The sequence below is a fragment of the Channa argus genome, chromosome 9 (assembly GCF_033026475.1).
Source record: "Channa argus isolate prfri chromosome 9, Channa argus male v1.0, whole genome shotgun sequence".
NCBI lineage: Eukaryota > Metazoa > Chordata > Actinopteri > Anabantiformes > Channidae > Channa > Channa argus.
In genome coordinates this window covers 19,889,840-19,909,425 of record NC_090205.1, presented here as the reverse complement: position 1 = coordinate 19,909,425, position 19,586 = coordinate 19,889,840, and the positions used below count along the sequence as shown (strand labels likewise).

The 19,586-nt window shown below is 38.4% G+C and overlaps 2 protein-coding genes across 2 annotated transcripts in view; one reads left to right on the top strand and one right to left on the bottom strand.

Moving 5' to 3' along the window:
• Positions 1-14,309, top strand: part of dars1 (aspartyl-tRNA synthetase 1) — a 26,774-nt gene extending 12,465 nt beyond the window's left edge. The window contains exons 7-18 of the mRNA XM_067515656.1: positions 2,017-2,119; positions 2,940-3,020; positions 5,193-5,252; positions 7,606-7,717; positions 9,191-9,325; positions 10,298-10,445; positions 11,922-12,068; positions 12,307-12,349; positions 12,792-12,872; positions 13,208-13,319; positions 13,506-13,577; positions 13,755-14,309. Coding sequence (XP_067371757.1) covers positions 2,017-2,119; positions 2,940-3,020; positions 5,193-5,252; positions 7,606-7,717; positions 9,191-9,325; positions 10,298-10,445; positions 11,922-12,068; positions 12,307-12,349; positions 12,792-12,872; positions 13,208-13,319; positions 13,506-13,577; positions 13,755-13,846 — 1,186 coding nt within the window. The 3' untranslated portion in view covers positions 13,847-14,309. The remainder of the gene's footprint in view (positions 1-2,016; positions 2,120-2,939; positions 3,021-5,192; positions 5,253-7,605; positions 7,718-9,190; positions 9,326-10,297; positions 10,446-11,921; positions 12,069-12,306; positions 12,350-12,791; positions 12,873-13,207; positions 13,320-13,505; positions 13,578-13,754) is intronic.
• Positions 13,985-19,586, bottom strand: LOC137132748 (protein lifeguard 3-like). The gene is made up of 12 exons (XM_067515660.1): positions 18,887-19,586; positions 18,222-18,508; positions 18,046-18,113; positions 17,834-17,898; positions 17,672-17,725; positions 17,462-17,512; positions 17,300-17,339; positions 17,053-17,090; positions 16,829-16,916; positions 16,378-16,473; positions 16,198-16,251; positions 13,985-14,898 (listed from the first exon to the last, which is right to left on the bottom strand). Exons 2-12 carry the CDS (start codon positions 18,493-18,495, stop codon positions 14,749-14,751), a joined length of 978 nt encoding a protein of 325 aa, XP_067371761.1. The 5' UTR covers positions 18,496-18,508; positions 18,887-19,586; the 3' UTR covers positions 13,985-14,748.

Sequence of the window (19,586 nt, the reverse complement as noted above, 5' to 3'; positions counted from 1 at the left end):
GTACTGTGAAGGTTGTAGCTTTAATTAAATTCCTAATTACTTGAATAAATTAGGGTTTCAGTAAAAAATAATTTTAGTTTTGATCACAGATATTTGAAGTAACCAAAATGTGTTTGGTCCACTGTGAGTGGTATCTTTATCCTCATACAGGATTAGCTTTAAGTACTTTAAAGAGTGGATTCAACCATAGTATTAGGGGAGAAAAGTTTCCATGGCCCACCGCTGCTAAGCAGCCATACAAATTTAGTTTTATTAATTTAGCAATTTTTACCGTTTAGTGTTTGTCAATCATCAACTTGTTTTTGTCTTTTGTTTTTCCCCACCCCTAGTTTTCAGCCACACCAGTCAGACACACCACTGCACTGGCTGACATGTTTCCTTACTCCACTTGTAATCAAAAAAATAACCCGTACCCTAGGTGCTATAGGATGCAATTACATTTAAGGTGGTCTGAGATACACCAGGCAGCTTTCCTGTGATATAATGGTAGACAAGATCATTGCTGGTTTTAGTGTGCACATTTAGTGGGCAATGTTGAACATCCCATTAATTTAGAAAATGACAGAAGTTATTCTTTAAGCAACCCATCAGGCTCCTATAGTTACTGTAATGCCAGTGTCATCATACTAGTAGAATCTCTAGTAATGGTACTCATACCAAGTGGTATTGGACCTACGATAATCTCAGTAAAATTAGTTTTCCTGGGACACTGATTTAGTACTACTGTAGTGTCTCACTTCACTTAACTGTCTGAGTTGCATTTCCCACCTCCATGTGATATTGTCAGATGTCAGTCTAGAGTTCAACAGTCCAGTTCCATCATTTTGTTCTGAATGTGTGGTCACCAGCCATTGCACCCTACTGCGGAGGTTATTAATGTGGGGATTTATTTGTCTAAATGATCTCTAGTAGAGGGGAAGTACTATGGTGGCAGCTGTCGTAGGGCTGAAGGGACCGCAGGACCCCAGGGTTCTGTCCCTCATTACTGCTTGTAATGAGGATTTCACCAGCTTTCCCATCTGGCCTTGCACAGCATGACAGTCAGTGTTGTTTCTCACAACTCTGACGTACTCTAGGTTTCAGTTAAAAGACTGCATGGGAACATAGTGCGTTGTTTTGCAAAAAACAGCCATAGAATAAGGGTTCTCCTCACATGCTGAAGTTTACTTTCACTTAAGGGTGTGATGGGGGAATTCATGCACTGGTGTTAGTTTGTGTTTTATAGTATAGCTGGGTACTTCCCACGAGGTTAAAAGTGTGGTGTAAGGTGCAACATTTTAGCATTTTCTGTTTGTTAAAGTTCCGCCATCCAACCATCTTCTGCTAATTTATTAGATGACTGATTGAGAGAATTTATTGAAAGTACATAAAAATTATGATCATTTGTGTGATTGTGCAGTTATGTTGTATATAATATATTGTAATTGAATTTATCCTCTTGCTGTGGCACACAATTGAAGTGAAATGGACTTCTTGCCTTTAGAAGAAGTAATATACATGACAGAATTCATTTTGAGGTCCCATTTTGAGGTGAGTAAGACTGTGGTGTAATGGTGAATTTTACCCAATCAAGATGAGGCAAATTTGTCTGGAGTAAGATGTTTGGAAACGATGAAACATTTTCCACCCTATTGCAAACTGGTAGTTTGAGCCTAACAAAAGTAGGCAGGTGTTTACTTTAAGCAGAGAAAGTGTTGTAGCCCTTTTTAGTTATGAAAGTCACACATTCTTGTGGTATCTCAGCTAGCTCCTCACTCCCCATCTCTAACCCAACCAGTTAACAAATTTCATTGAAATTGTCATATTTTTTTATAATGCATGATGAACTGAAACAAACACCCCCACTACCCAACTCAAAATCGTATCCCACAATACTGATTGCCCATCACACCGTGAAAAACTAAAGTGCATGTCAGCAAGCATCCCTTAGACTTTAATGAAAATATTGTTCTCATGGATTTGGCCTCCTACACAGATGAGTTTTCTTTCTAAGTGCTATCTGTTGTTTACCACCAGCATCACCAAGGAAAGCATCGTAGACGTGGAGGCGTTGGTGAGGAAAGTGGAGCAGAAGATCGAGAGCTGTTCCCAGCAGGACGTGGAGCTCCACATTGAGAGGGTGGGCATACTTTTACTACAGTCATCAAACACCGTACTTAACACTTAGCCATGTAAAAAGAGAACAGATGATACCGTTGCTTTGTGTGCCACAATTCTCTTCCTCATTTAAATTAAAACCCACAAAATGTAACATTTTGTGTGCACACAAGTTTTATGCCATTCAAGCAGGGAAATTACACATCTGTGCAGACCAGAAGTGCACAGATGTTATAGTGCAAGTACTGAATGCAAACTAAAACACAGTAAGGCACTCAGGATTCAGCCACTGCAGCGCATGATCATTAGTTATTCCAAAATATTACATGTGATTATATAGTATGTGTTGCAGTGTAATGGTTGCACTTACACCGGTCAACCACAACATTATTACTACCTGGTGGTTCCAATATAAAATATTATACGGTCTTTCTAAAATTATTATGAAGTAATAAATGCCGATGTATCCTAATGGCTAATCCACCTAACTGGCAGACAAACTGTTAGCACACAGTCAACGCAATCATATGCTAAACCGAAGTGCAATACAGCAGGTATTTCAGGGCTCAGAGGATTGCATTAGATTCAGCAGGTTTTTAAGCTTGTAACCACCACCTGCACATGTTTGTCGGCAGCACAGGATCCTTGAAGTTTTAACACAGAAATCAGTTTCTCAACCATAGCTTAGGTTTTCACAGATGAAACAATCTGTGACTTTCACTTTGATTTCTCTTTGTCTGCATGTTGGGTCCAGGCAGTTTCAAATGTCAGAACATCTAATGGAAACATCGGTGGTTTGTCACTCTCTGAATTTCAATGCTCTTGTTTCTTTCCTCTCTCAGATTTTTGTCATCAGCCAGGCAGAGCCTCGTCTTCCGCTGCAGTTGGAGGATGCTGTCAGACCTGATGGAGAGGGTGAAGAGGTGAGGATGAATGTAGGGATGGATGAGGGTATCTGGAAAGTGTACTTCACCTGAGAACCTCAGTAGTCAAGACAGTTCAATGGCATTTATTTCCTCTGTGCCTGCTAACGTGAAGCACTGACTGACACCTAACACTGATCTGATTCACTGTTTTCAGTGAAGCGCTACATTGTAGTTCCCCCTGGTTGTAGGACATTTTAAATGCCACTAAATTTTGAGTTTGTAATTTTGGGTCTTGAATGCAAAACAGAAATTGTATCCACTTGGAGTGTATTGTAAAACTTCAGGTGTGGAACATTACAAAGGTGAAAAGAAGCAGCTATCAGAAAAGAAAGGAAACAGCTGTAGACTCTCCAGACTTTTCCTTAATTGAAAATACCCTGACACCAACCTCTCAGTATGAGAAATGGGAGCTGATTTTCATTCAGTGTGGGAGAATTCACTGTCTCAAATTCGTGATGTGCAAGGATCAGTTGGCTCTGACTATATATATAATTACGACTACATGATTAACAATTAAGTTTTCATTTACGTTATATTGAAGAGCAAAATTGTATCAAATCCATGCAATAGAAAAACTTCAGCATTCAGAGTGAAGATGCTGTCAGGGGGAGAGAGAGTCAAGGATTGAGTAATTAAACCTGGTTAAATTAAACAAGATCAAGAGCGGAATAGCTCACACTGATTAACATCCCATTCAGTGTGTAACATCACCTCGTTTGACTCACCCTTCTTCATACAAAATTTGATTTCATCGCTCGTTGTTTGTAAGAGCCGGCAGCCAGAGTTTAGCGAACCCTCTGAATTCCAATTAAGGAGCTTAGTGCATCGAAGCTGAATCATTTGAGAGAATTGTGATGCATTTAAGAAGCCATTACGTTTCCCCATATACAGTTTACGTGTGTTTATAAGAATTGATTAAACTTTGAGGCTGTTGTTTTAGGATGTCAGTCAGTGGCTTAACAGCACTTCAGTCTGATAAACTGTTGATCGGTTACTGATTCCATTTAAGAAAAATTATTATAACCCTAACTTTTTCAGTTTTCATTTGTAAATTTCAATTCCAGTATCTATGAACCATACATACCTGTTTAACCATTTAACTGCAGTAGAATTCATGTTTTCTCATACAGGTAAATACTGAACAGGTTAGCAGAACTAGTTGTGGGCTCTCAAAGTGCCACTTCTGTGATGGTAGACACACTGCGTTACCTCAACAAGTAATAAAGTTGTATATTTGTGCTCTTGTATTCTTGGGAATGTAGTGTCAGTAAGTTGTCCTTTATTTTATAGTTTATGGTTTTGAATCAGCATACCATTAATAACTGCTGTTGTTAGTTTGCCATATCATTTAATTTGAAGAAAATCAATAAATAAGTTCCACCAAACCAGAGACAGATGAGGCCTGTCTGTTTATACAGCAGGCCAATTTCTGCAGCTGCAGCAGCATCCCAGGTGCTTTCGGCAGGGATTCAACATGTCAGTCACACACTCATCGCAGCACCTGCCCTCCCAAGAGACACGGGCCTTAACAGCCCTGTCTGTCTGACTCTGTGCCCGTCTAACCTTTTGTCCCTCTGCGTGGGGCTGTTTGGAGCAGGATGTGGCTACACAGGCTATTAGCTCAAACCCCAGCGGGTCCTGTGAGGAAGCCTGACATCCATGACCCTGGAAGCAGTGGTTCCTCCTGTGATGAAACATTTACCTTTTCCATTTTTTGAAATAAGTTTTTTTTTTTTTTTTTTTTTTTTTCCTCTGTTATTGCCTTGTTGTCCCACATTGCAGATTTCTTTTGTTGTAGTTGACCTTGTATTAGTGATTACATTGAACAACGCTGCTGCATTTTCACCTGTATGAGCATGGCAGTTGTACAGTGCTCTATTTTCAGCTCTGTTTAGGAAAAATGTAGCACAAGTAGCCCATTTACAGGTTGATTATGTTGTCTTTGGTTTTACCACTTCCAGCAGGTGATATTTGAAGTGGGGGTTTTATGATAAAAATGATGAGTATTGCATGTTTTCTTCCTCGTGAGCTCAAAATGTGTCCAAAAATTGGTTACAAATACTTATGTGAAATAAACAGAAAATGTTAGTTATTCTGTGCATTACATAGGTTTATAGTCGGAGGGCTTTTGATGATGCAAACAATAACGTGTTTTCTGGTTGCATTTAGGAAGGCAGAGCCACCGTCAATCAGGACACCAAGCTAGACAACCGGGTGATTGATCTTAGGGTAAGTTGCCTAAGTATTTGTCTTGATGTATGTAATCTCACAAGTGGCATGTTCACATTAGAGGCTTGTGAAGTTGTCTGGGAAGATTAAAAAAGGTGTTAGTTCAGGTATTTTGAAGCCACACCTGTTTCATTTAGCCTTTTAGGAATTTTTGTTCTCCATTAAATTGTCTTAACATTGGATGCAATCAGAATTACTTTAGATAAAAAAATAACAGTAAAACACTTAGAAGCGAAGGAAAAAGAAATCTTTGTTTAAGGTAAAAGAAAATGCCTATGAGCTACTGTGTGTATTTTGAGAGCAAAGCAAAGCTCGCAACTCTAAAGAGAAAAACAAGTCTGTGATTTAGTGGGCTGATGCTATGAATCTTGTGCAGTGTGGGAGATGTGCTAAACCTGTGTGCACTGCAGAAGACACAGAGCTACAAAGTGTCTCATTGTTTTGATCTGTGCCTCCCACATGGATGATGTGGTAGGCAGGAAGGCACCAATACCACAGCACAAAGCTGTGTAGCTCACAAGCCTCGAAACAACACCTGTTTCTGTAACACTGTGCACTTTGAGCTCACAGACTTGGGTCTGTCATCAGTTTTGCACTTTAGAGTCCAGTGAAGCTATAAAGTGGTTCCCACACTGGCAAACAGACACTCCAGTGGGGAACCATAAAACTCCTCTAATAATAATTTAGTTCCTAGGAATTCCCTTTGTAACTTGACCATACTTAAACACAATATGCTTCTGACTAAAATAGAGGAAAAAAGTTTACTTGGGTAATTTTAATTTAGTTTGCATAAGTCATCTGGACTCGTGGACAGTTTGAGGAAAGTATTCTCTCATATTAGTTGGTGTTCAGTGGAGTTGACAGTAATACTCTCTCAGCATTATAGAGTCACTGTGGGACTGGAAGCTTTTTCCATGTGTTCATGCTGCAACTAATGGTCATATTAATTATTAATTATGTGAATTCATTTGTTTGGTCTATAAAGCATTTTCTGTTAGCCAAGGTGACATCTTTTATTGTATCATATTTTATTTGAGTAACAGAATGTAAACTTATTCAGTTTATTACATAAAATATTGAAAGCGACAAATTCTCCCCATTGAAAAGTGAGTATATTGAATCATTTTGCAATTTAAACAGTGCATTGTATTCTTAAAGTGATTGTAATAAAAAAGGGAAAATAAGGGATAATACACACATTTCAATGTACCAAAAACTAAGACAAATGATTTTTTTTAGTGGAATTACATTTCAGAATATTTAAGGTGAGCCTACTAGTGACCTGAAGAACTTTCATTTTGTGTGTTGAAACCTACCTGTGGTGGATGATCACCACAGCTGGGTTTTTGAACCGGGGTTTTTTGCCATTAGGTCTATTTTTGAGGCTGCACACTTTGAGGACTCAATCAGAAGAACTGACAGTTTCAAGGCGTACTAACCGCTACCCACCTTGACATCTACTCACTGCAGACTTGATGTAAACAGGAAGTGCTTTCTAATTTTTGAATCTTAGTAACAGACTGGTTTTAGGTTGGTTTTCCCTGAATTAACAGGGGACACAGCCCTATATGTAATATGTGACACACATGAGTCATAGGTGCTAGTTTATTTGGTTCACAGAATTTTGGTAAAAGTGTTTTAAAGTGGGAAAGTTTTACGCCTGTCTTCACTTCTTCTTTTTGCCAACTATTCAGGTTGGACGTAAAGGAAAAGTTTCTGCCAGATGGCCCTTAGGCATTGTCTGCAGATTAATGAGCTTGCCAGCATTTAGACAATATCACCTTTCCATTCTGCCGACTGTTAGTCAGACAAGGCCTATTCAGGACTGTACAGATGCTAGAGGTAGAAAAGCGGAAAAGATGAAACCTTTTAATTAAGAACGACCTGTGAATCCATTATAAAAGAGCCAGGGTTTCTCTTCATGAAGATGTATAATAACTGAAGCTGGAAGCCAGTAAAGCTCAATTGTAGAAAGCTTGTGGTCATTTGAGATGAGTCAGTGGATTTTAGGGAGTGTTCTCTTACGATTTGACATGCTCTGTCAGCTAGCTGCGGCAGTCTTTAGGGGGATTTGGGGCTTAGGTTTTTATAGTAATATCTAGTTTACTTAAAGCAGTTCTACGCCTCCACCTTGGTTACAAGTTTTTATATTTGTAACCATAGGTTTAAAATTCCCATGGCTGTGGTTTTGGATGCACGTCTTGCTCTTTCCAGCAAATAAATGTGCCAAGAGCTGTCAAATGAGCAGAAATAGGTGGTCTTGTTATCACATATGTTATGATTATGCAATTAACTTAAATTAATCTGTAGGCGTGTGTGTGTGTGTATGTGTGTGTGTCCCTCCCTCGTGTAGACAACCACCAGCCAGGCCATCTTTCGCCTGCAGTCAGGTGTGTGCCAGCTCTTCAGAGACACCCTCACCACAAAGGGCTTTGTGGAGATCCAGACCCCAAAAATCATATCAGGTACAAACACACTGTCTTTCATATAGATCCTGAGACTAACATGCATGGAATCGTTTTGATGAGATGTTTCAGTAGTAGCAGCACACTTGTTTCCATGTCAGCATCTACAGGTGTCTCATGAGTCATCGTGTGACATTTGTAAGGTTCAATTCCTGTTCAGGTTGTTCTTCCTTCTAGCCTACAATTCAAATCAGGAACCACACTTGATGTTCAGCTGAAGATTTTATCGTGATTTCATTGACTTTTGTGATCCAAAAAAGTCATGTCATGCACATCTATGTTAAGTAAAAACAGAAAAAAAAGCCTTAGAGAGAATTACATTGTTTCAGACCAATCAGGATTGTCATCCAGTCCTGTGGGAATTTTGAATCATTGACTAACTCTCACATCAGTTCCTCTGCTTCACATTTCTACACAATGCCGTGTAATTTGACAGGGGAGGCCTTTCCTTAACCTTGCTCCCAAAAGGCCCCACGTCACTGTAAGGACACTTGAAACATACTTAGGATTCAAACAAAATCTCCTCAACATGGAAAAGGCCAAGCCATGCAGTGCATCTCAATTGTCCTTGTCATTTTCTCAGGTGTGAGGGATTTCTTTGTATTCTACATGCACAAGTTTATCTTTTTTATTCTCCAGCTGAAATTAATTAATGTTGGGAATCCTTGAAAGCTTAGAGGTGTTTATTATTGTTAATGATAACTTTAGGTGCAATGGGAAGCACGGTTCAATTTGAATGTTATTCTGAACCAAAAAACACAAATAAAGATGCTGTTGTGTTTTTCTTACATCACAGTACATGAGTCCTGTACCCTACTCCCCTGATCTGGGCCTCACCCATGCCTCTCAGATTTGAATTTGAACTGTGACGAAACCTTCTGCACTCTCACTTCCTCTTTTTTTGAGGAGCCAATGATATTAGATTAGCCTGGCACATCAAAATTCAAAATTGCCGCTCTTTCATTTTGGCGGCACCTGTATATCAGCTTGGTGTTCTTTTCTGCAAAAACCACATCTTCCTGCCTGCCAACACCCAGAGTACATACCGTTCGTGCCGTGCAAACTCCCACCCAACATTTGAACACATGAGAATGTCAGATAAGGCCTCTGACGTCTGTATAAATGTGTCATGTACATCTCGGATAAGTATATTTTGAGTGTACTTGTTTGTTTTGTAACACATGCTAGAAAAAATATTTGTGTTTGCATTAACGTTTTATTAATTCATGTATACGTTTTAATACATTTTGTTAGCATGCCGCGGTTTGCAATCAGAAAGGTTGTGTCGTAGAAATGTCCCTAATTTATGATACAAATCACTGTGTTGTCACTAGGGAGAAACCTCCGATTTTTGCCGAGTTGCCACTGAGTCAAAATCTCTATCGGCCCTTGGAGACCGATAAAGGTTACTTTGTGCCGCGGGGCAATAAAAACCTCTCTTCAAATCTAATGCTTGTCTTTGTCCACTTTTAGCTGCCAGTGAAGGTGGAGCAAATGTCTTCACTGTGTCTTACTTTAAAACCAGCGCCTACCTGGCCCAGTCTCCTCAGCTCTACAAGCAGATGTGCATCTGTGCTGACTTTGACAAGGTCTTCTGTGTTGGTCCAGGTAAGAATGCCTCCCATCTGTCCATTTTCATTCCATTACGGCAAACAGCGGAACGAGCAGCAGGAGTGTTGTGAAAACTGTAGACCCGTTTAAGGGAGCTGACAGTTTTAAAATGGCTCCAAATGCATTTAGATTGTTAAACTTTAACAGACCTCCCTCTGTTGCTTTCACTGTGGTCAGTGCTGGTGCTGGTGCTGGGCTTAGTGTGTTAGTGACACAATGGGGCTTGTAAAAGACTTTATAGGGCTGTACAGGCTTTAAGAGTATTCCCAGCTCTTTACATTGCCACCACTTAATTGAGCAAACACAAACAGTGTCAAACATGTACAGTAGATATGTTCCATACATAGCCATCCTTTTTAGTTGGCCGCTTTTAGGTTGATACACAATTCTCGCTTGAGATTAAAGGAAACATAAAAAAAAAAAAAAAAAAAGATACAAATCCAGGACCTAGGTCTTTGTTTGCTTCACCAGAAAACTCAAAGGCCTTAAGGTCGTCACTACTTCTAATGTACTCACCACTGTTGCCTTAGTTACAGTCCCACCAATTTAGCAAGTGAAAAGAACTGAGATCAACTCTTCTCGAAATGCCCGTGGCCGAAAGTGTCACTGTGTTGAAATGTTCCACAGCAATTGCGCCACTGTAGTCAGCTAAAGAGTTCCACAAGGGAACAAACGGCACAAGAGGTCGGTCTTTAGGACACAGGACCAGATGTCATGTTAATTAAGTTTGGAATTATGTTTTGTTTTGTTTTTCTGAGCTTTTTCACTGAATGTATGTGAGAGTCAGATGCATAAGCCTGCTAAAACGTGTGTAAAGTCATAACTATGATATATACAATAGGTAAGGCATAATGATTCAGTTTATAGTGCTCACAGCACTGTGTTTACAGTGTGTTTTACAATGAAGGATATAATAGAATGAAAGGTAAAATGAAACGAGACATTGATGCTAACTCTGCACCACCTCAGTTTTCAGGGCAGAGGACTCAAATACGCACCGTCACTTGACTGAGTTCGTGGGTTTGGATATTGAGATGGCCTTTAACTACCACTACCATGAAGTGATTGACTCCATCACTGACACGATGGTTCAGATCTTCAAAGGCCTGAGAGACAAGTAAGATTGGGATTATTACAGTGAGGCTCAACACTAGCAGGCGGACATTTTTGTTTTGACTTGTGTGTTTTTACCCAAATATTTAAGTTCAGGTGAAAATTCCATCAAAATGAGATGTAAATGAGATGCCAGAGGCTCGGGTGGTCTTCCTCGATACAAGAACTGAATTTTGACAGGATCAGAAGTTTTGTGGATGGCAGAAAGTTGAAATATTATGTATATCTTAGTAAAACCATTTAAGCTGTGGAATCCAGATTAAATGTTGTCAGTCATTCAGTCAATAAGTCAGGGATTTCTACTCACTCTATCTAATAAAGTGCCAGCTACTAGATGTTAGGATGTGGCTACATTGCCTCCTAGTGGTAACCCTGGTGTAAAGAGCCGTATAAGCAGGTGAGTAGGTAAAACTTTGCTTACACGGAACCTCCAGCATTTTCAGCTTTAAATGTTTATATGTGCTTTTACAGTTTTTTACAATCAGTGCTAAACACTAGTACAGTAGGCTGGTAAATGAGGATTAAGCCAAAAAAGCCTCTGTTTAGCTTATGGCCTTATTGTTACATCATTAAGCTTTAGGACAGAAAGGGAAACCTCACTTTTAAAACCTTTTCAAAAATGGATTAACTGTCTGTGTATATTTTAGAGATGGGTAATTATTTTTAGATGACCGGCTGGCTGCCCCTTTTGTACTTTTGACATCAGTCACTGTTGTTTAGTTGGAACTTGTGACCATTGTTCCTCTTTCTCTGTGCAGTTAGATGACTATCTTGTGACTAGATTGTTCCTACTTAACGTATTCAACTCTGCATGTGCGTTTAACTTTCTTTGCAACAATGACTTGGTCTCTGTGGCGCATTGTTACCTGTCCTGTGTTTTTAAAACAGGATAAATACTGCTGTCTGTCACCCCTCCATTTCTGTTTATTAGTCTTTCTGATTGTGCGTTAGTTAACATAGGTAAATGGTCTGCACTTGTATAGCGCTTTTCTACCTATTGGCACTCAAAGCGCTTTACACTGCTTCTTATTTACCCATTCACACTCACAATCACACACACATTCATACACCGATGGGGGAGCTGCTATGCTCACCGAATCAACTAAGTTGGGGTTCAGTGTCTTGCTCAAGGACACTTCAACATGTGACCGGAGGAGCCGGGGATTGAACCAACAACTGTGAGATTGGTGGACAACCGCTCTACCTCCCTGCGCCACAGTCGGGCCTAGGGCCTTTTCCATTTCCATTTCCATATTTTTTTCAGGCTTCACTATATGAGCTACTTATGATAACATTGCATGAAAGTGGATGAGATGTAAACAAAAGTGTAAGGCCTTAAAAGATTGAAATGTTTTCTTGAAAAATGCAGTAGGTAAGGTTAGTCTGGCATTTGTCTCTAAGTAGGTTGGAATTCTGAACTACTTAATAGGTTTTAATGTGTGTGTGTGTGTCTGTCTGTCTGTCTGCTCGTCTGTATCAGCTTCCAGACAGAGATCCAGACTGTGAACAAGCAGTTCCCCAGTGAGCCTTTCAAATTCCTTGAGCCCACTCTGAGGCTGGAGTTCACTGAGGCTGTGGCCATGCTGCACGAGGCCGGGGTGGAGATGGGTGACGAGGATGACCTCAGGTCAGGAAACAGTGTACAAGCCATGTGCCCCACTTTCCATTCATCTTGTCACATGGTTTGATTTGATAAATTAAATTGTGAAATGAACTGTAACACAAGTTTAAAGAGAGGAAGTGAAACACTAAGCACCTACTTGGCATAAATTATAAGACTTGTCTTCTTAGCTTATAAATGTATTTAACCCTTTATTTTATCTAACAGTTCTCATTAGAAGACAATATTTTTTGTTGTTCTGTAGTACACCCAATGAAAAGCTACTTGGCCGTCTTGTCAAGGAAAAGGTATGTTCATATTTATTACTGTCAGACTATAAACTATAAAAGTATGACCTTTTCTTGATTTGACAATGAATGTTTGTTTGTGCTGACAAAAAGTAACACATGCAGGGTTAAATATCAAAAGCCATTATTTAATGGGTTACATTTAGCTGATGAAGATCAGCTGTCTGACTTCATCTTTGTGCTCCAACAAAGCAATTATCACGTAACAACACCTGAGCCACAGTGAGTTGTTGTTTCTTGAAGTGGAGCAAAGAAGAACATTTAGGACAGTTAATTTACAATTTCGCATGGCCTTAATATCATTGCATATGGCAAAAACAAAATGTTCTGAAGTATACATGATTTTTAATATATTACACAATGAAAAGAAGAACCATCACTGTCCTTCTTCTTTCTCAGTTATTTGACTATTAATTGGCGGTTTTTGCACTTTTTTTCTCAGTATGATACAGACTTCTATGTGCTGGATAAGTACCCACTGGCTGTTAGACCCTTCTACACAATGCCTGATCCAAACAACCCTGTAAGTCTCTCACGTACTCATGCAACTACACACACATACACAGTTACTGGCCACATTGACAGAGCTGTGCAGCAACAAATGTTATGTAAATGTTTGCAGATTAGGTTTTTGGTTGCTCTGTGATTAAAGTTCCATTTTGGGCAGTCATCCGTCTGGCCTTGCTAAATATATACCGAAACATTTTGTAGCAAAGCTATCCCATAGTGAACCCTTAAAGAATCCGCCTCAAGTAACAAGGTTTATAGCTGTTTTAAATGATTGTGGCTTTTTTGACTCTTTAACATGTAGATCGCTTGATACTACATCTGATTTTGATCATGTTTGTTTTTGATCAGAAATATTCCAACTCATACGACATGTTCATGAGGGGAGAGGAAATCCTGTCTGGGGCTCAGAGGATCCATGACGCTCAGCTGCTGACTGAAAGGGCCATCCATCACCAGATTGGTAAGAGCAAGTGTAGAGATGTGACAAGCAATTTATCTGCAATATCTGTCTCCATCTGTTGGTGACGAGTGGGAATTACAATGAAAATGCTGTTGCATTGATAGTTTGCAAATGTAAAGGTTTTCTTTTTGTTTGTTTTTTTGTTTTTTACAACCTTACCACTTTCTTTTTTTAACAATACTACAGATCTGGAAAAGATCAAGGCATATATTGATTCCTTCCGGTTTGGAGCACCCCCACATGGTGGTGGAGGCATTGGTAAGCAATACATGTTTTTTGTGTAACCCTTTCTCTCTGAAAATCATCTGAACAGAGCTGATCTGTTTTCTAGGGAGTGTTAATATATCAGATTATTGGTAGTATATCAGAATATGCTTTATGTGAAAACGGCAAAAATAAAGATTTCTTGAGTGACTGAACTGATGTCTTTCTCAGGCCTGGAGAGAGTCTGCATGCTGTACCTTGGTCTCCACAATGTACGTCAGACATCCATGTTCCCACGTGACCCTAAGCGTCTGACACCTTGAGTCATCATCAGACTAACACACAGATGCTGGTGCTGGGAAACAATGCTAATCCACAGAGGGAGAGTGTGAGGAACTACTGCCAGCCTGTAACTCTAATGTGCCACTATGATTAACTATTGAGATGAGAGATTAAAGCACTTGCAACAGTAGAGTGTAATTTATTGATTGTTATGCATAGTTGTCATACAGTAACAAATCACAAATACAACAAAGAGAAGGAAGAGTCAGCTAATGAATTCAGGTTGTTGTAAAACTGCACACAATTTGTCTTTTAATCAACAAGTCAGTGTTTGTCTAAGTTCTTCTCTATAGAGATCTTTAAACATACTGTAATACAGACCTGAGTCCTTTCTACTACCAGCATAGACTTAGAACTTATGATTGTGGTCTCCAGCAGTATGAGTGTAAATAGAGGAGTTTTCTAACTAAAGACACAATAAAATAAAAACCCTTAAACCACCAATTGTGTCTCCATTTTTGTGCTACCTCCAAACAAGAATTACCTTTTTAGATCAGTAATGATTAGATTCGATAAAAGTAAAACTTTCTCCAATGTTTAAATATGCACATTTTGTTTGGATGAACTAACAAAATACAGCTTGCTAAAACAAAAAAGTAAAATCTTAAAACCACAATTAGACAGAATGCAAAGCTTTAGGGTCTTCATTTACACTTGGATAAAAGAGCTTTAAGGCTGCCCTGCTTTATAAAGTGCAAGAATAAATCAAAGTGCGCAAGTGATATGGACATATATACAGTTTGATAAATTACTTGTTAATCAATTAGAAATTAACTGGTAATGCATTCTAAATTGCACACACACGTACATGTACTATGCTTAATGACAAACAATATAATTTAAGTACAAATTTCAAGTAACAAGATGTGCTCTAATTATGGGTTTATTCGTTCACTGTTCCACTGATTTGAAGGATGAAGAGGAAGATGTGAACAATGTCCGTGTAAAGAGACAGAGCTCCGAAGATGTACTCCTCTGGGCTGATGGCTAACTCCCGGTTTCCAATAAGAAGCTGAGTGTTGTATACTAAAAACTAACACAGACAATGAGATGAGAAAAGAAACCATTCATTAAAAAAGGAGCTTGCTTTAAAAAAAAAATTAATTTAAATTTAACTGCACAAGGAGATACAAACCAAAGATTTTTCTCATATTTATTTTTCCTGTAAACTCTAAAATTACATTTTAGCACTTTTAGTCAAATCAGATTTCTGAATGAATTTTGTTTGGTATTGCCACTCAGCAAAATCTTCCACCTGTGCACAAACAAGACTAAAGGTTTACACTGACACAACTCTGTAACATTATACTTAGCCACAATGGTGTTTTGACCAAAGCAAACTACTTTTTGACATGGCATTAAATTAAATTTAATTTCATTCTAAATTTATTTGGATTATTTGAGTACTATGAATGCCTATGCAAAATTTCATAGCAATTCATCCAATTGCTCTTGAGAGACTGGACAAAAGTACTGGAACAACCAACAGACCAAAATACCCATTACAATTACATCGATCATGAAGTACATCCCCAGGTGTTTGATTTGGACAGTATGATCTTACCTATTGGACCACTCCCTACTTAATACATTTATTTACAATTTCTATCACATAACCTTGTTTGATGTTCAAATTGTTGTGCACAGAGCATAATAAGCTGTCAGCATCTTGTTAAGTCATGTGAATGACTGGGTCATCGGATCTACTTCGAACCCTTGTAAGACACTTAAATGTTTTTAATATCTATTTTGACTTATTAAATCATGTTCATCTGATGCAGCCAGCCATAGGGAATATGAGAAAAGCCAGCGAGGATTCAAAAACATCAAAGTTGTCAGATTAACACAGCATAGTGCTAGTCTTTAAATTATTGTGAAGGGCCACATATTTTAATAAATTTTTAATATAAACAAATACCTGCTTGTATGCATTATATCTAAAAACAAGGTAAACAATGTGGCTGTAAGACAATTTTTATATGTACTTTATAAATAAAGGGTTAAATAATATAATTTTTCCAAGGTTAATATACTGTTCACATGTCACATTAACTCAAAAAAGTATTTCAAACTGTTGAGTATATTTTCTTAAAGGGCTGCACATTGTTGAATAAATGCTTAATAAAACTGCCCAAAATAACTTCAGATTTGTGATGTCAAAAACTATTAACTATTTAGATTTTAAGTCCAAAAGGCTCCAAATACTATAAATGACCCAATGGGGTATTTCCGGGTATAAGAATTATTATACTTTTTCTTATTTGACAATAACTTTACAATAACAAGTTTGACAAAAAATCCTCTCTTTGGATTCATGTAAGTGTAGACTCACCAGAGTGTAAACAACGGCTCCAATTGCAGCATATAGCATATGCAGCCAAGGGGCCTGTTGAGTGACAGAAGAAAGGCTTTTGAATGTGAAATCAGTCACACACATCCACCCTACTGAGCTCCTACTCCTCACATCGAGAAACTAAAGTAGAGAGAATAAATTTGACAAAAGCGGCCTCACGTATTGGAAGGAGAGGACGATGGCTGTGACGGTCCCAGTGATCATGAGCAAAATGGAAGCAATGCAGAGAAATCCCCCGCAGGAGGTGAAGTCCACCTGAGATGAGAAACAAGTCATTAACAGGATCAAAGTGAAGGTAATAGGCTTCAAGCCAGATGAAAGAGCCTTCAAGATCATTTGAAAGGGGATCGGGATAAGGTTTAAAAGTAATAGTAATAAACGGGGGTGAATGTGTCATGTACCAGTCAAAAATGAAACTTATTCATCTTGAGTTGCATCAGACAGAGAAGTTGGATTCACATCTTATCCCAAAATGTTATAAATATTTAAAGGAACTCAGTGCCCCATTGTAATGTGAGACAAAGGAGTTCTTTTACACTCACAACAAAGACAACCTCTGACAAGCTACGATATACTGAGCCACAGAGACACAGTTTACATCTCTATCTACCTTGGTTTGGAAGCAGAAGATTGTGACTTCTATACAAACTAATGCTGTTATCCCCATGGCAAGCAGCACTGCTTTTGTTTCATAATAGCTGCGAAAGATACATATAGTGATTAAAACAAAACAATACCATCACAGGGAGTAACACATCATAATGAATGTGTGCTGTGTGGTTTTTTTTTACTGTATACCATGGTGTATAGTCTGAGTTGGAGCCAAAAACACACCTTGAAATAGTTCCAGCCATGTAAGACAAGGCAAGTGTCTAAAAAAAAAACAACAGGAAAACAATCTGTTATTAGAAAGAAAGTGGGTTCTGGCATTTTCAGAATTCTGGGTTGTCACTAATATTTTACTTTAAATGGTCTTTGACTCAATTAGTATTTAACCGCTCACATTATGTTCCCAGTTTTGCCACAGGGATTTGCTGGACCATTGTAGCTTCTGACTCATAATCTAACAAACAACACTTACAAATACTCCCAGCAGCACACAGTTCCATGGGAAACGCCTCCTAAAGAAACAAATATAATAAGTAATTTTAAGCAAACAAAATTATTATTGGTTATGAAAACTTAAATAGCACAGTTGTAAAGCTGTTTTCTATATTATGCAGAAATCCTTGCTCACACTTACCTCGGTTCTTTGCAGCACATGAGAATGCAGTAAACCAAGAAATAAACCGCACTATGGAGACATAAATCACTCTGATTGTTATTGTAAAACAACATGTCATGAGAATACTAGCACAGAACATATTGCTGTTTCTAGGGATTTACTCTTTCTATGTTTCTTTATTCAATTGCATTTATCCTATTTTTGATTTGTTTCTAAAATGTAACTCACAAAGATGCCCAGTAGATGCCAGGGTACATGATGACAAACAGCCTCACTTGGTCACTAGGAATGCACATATACAAGGGGTCACTCAGGACTGTTCGTTATCCTCCAACAGCTACATTAAGCAGTGACATGGAGTATTATACTGGCACAAACAGAGAGACTTACACAAATGTAAAGACAGCAACCACTGAAAAGGTGACTGCGAGTTGTGCTGTTAAAATTAAGTAAACCTGTCCACAAAAACAAAACCAACACGTTTTGTTGAACACAAGAAAACATTAGTGGGATGTAGATGAGATTTACAGGGTTGCCATTCACACTTTAAGCAACAAACACAGTTTAAGTTTTTGTTGCTAGATGACACTAAAAGTCCTTACCTTTCTGATGAAAGCATGCCGAATAGATGTGCTCTCCCACTGGGTGCAGAGAAAATCCTCCATGTCTCCTGCAGAATTGGGAATAGTGAACTGGTAACTCTATTACACTTGAGAGTTAACTCAAATATAAATGTGGGGTGTGAGTTAACTGAAGTCCTAGCTGATTTTCTAAGAACCTGGGTTTGATCCAGGCACTCCGGCAGACACAGTCGGTACTGTGGTGGGCATCCCAGATGGCAAGAGGCCGGGGGCTGCCCATATGCCGGCTGGCGGGTAGATGCCCTCCTGGCCCCAAGAGCCAGGCGGGCATTGGCACATGGCTGGACTGCAGCTGTATGATGGGGGTGGTGGAAGAGGGGAGCCACACTGTTGCTGATTTGGGTAGTTTCCATACTTTGGATAATGCAGTGCGACCTCGTAAGGTGGTGGACTGTCCATTTTAGATGTCATGATTTTGAGAAACCTTGAAGAAAGTGGTGATCGGACATGTGCATGTTTTGTATTGGTGTCATGACACCATGACACAGGAGAATATGAGACATACTATAACCTATGACGTATAAACAATTTTGCACTTTATTATTTTGTACCTTTCTATGTCAGAATAACTCACTTAGTGTAAACATTATGACAGAGTTAACAATCTACAGATCTATATTTATTATCTAAAATTAGCTTTGTACTAATAACAAATAAATAAACATATAAAACAACCCACTCACGCTAGAAAAACTGACACAACAAGACTGAATGCTTTCAATGTAGCTGAATAAATAATTTAAATATATTTAACCTTAATTAAGGAAAAGTTAAGAAATAAGAGGAATGTTAGAGTACTTACCTGGTGATTTTAGCCTAAGATGGAAGCGCTCAGCCCTTGAACCCGTTCTCTCCTGGAGTTTTGAACCAGAGAGAGACGTGATCTTCGTAATAGGATCTGTTCATTGAAACTCACAGTGTTACTGATGTGTCTCAGAGAACATGGAGGCTCAGGCTTATGTTCAAAAAAAAAAAAATGTCTTGAGTGTAACTGTGACTTATTTGTTGTCAAACACTATTCTCAATGATAGAACTATATTTTTGAAAAATATATATTTTTTTTTCTATTTTCTATTCTTTTTAAATTACCTTTAAGATGACCCAGATGTTATTAAATACTATTCAATCTAGTGGTGTATGTTGTCCCATTTTGACTTTATTGGTGTCCCACAACAAATGTTTAATATTATGCTAAATATTATTTTGAAGCCGAAACTAAATGAAACCTGGCTTGAATCCAGCAAATAATTAGTAAAGGTGGAACTATCGCGGTATGTCGCGAAACTAAAGCAGTTATTATTCTGGGCAATAAATTATGAGATTGATTTAAATGGTTTTTTTTTTTTTGCAGTGACCAACTTTGAATGGAAGCAGATTTTCCTGGCTTAAGCTAAACTTTAAATAACAAAAAAGTAAAAGACAACGTAAAATTTTTGGTAAACCATCAGAAGTGACAAAGGAAAAAACGTAGATATTTCACACTTGAGTAACGACATGTTTTA

Excerpts from the sequence above, each read along its gene's own strand:
- LOC137132748 (XM_067515660.1), bottom strand. The coding sequence starts at position 18,495 with ATGACATCTAAAATGGACAGTCCACCACCTTACGAGGTCGCACTGCAT. Across the intron at positions 16,474-16,828 it reads TCTTCTGCTTCCAAACCAAG|GTGGACTTCACCTCCTGCGG; the intron begins GTAGATAGAGAT and ends TTCTCATCTCAG. Across the intron at positions 14,899-16,197 it reads GAGCCGTTGTTTACACTCTG|TTTTTAGTATACAACACTCA; the intron begins GTGAGTCTACAC and ends TGTCTGTGTTAG.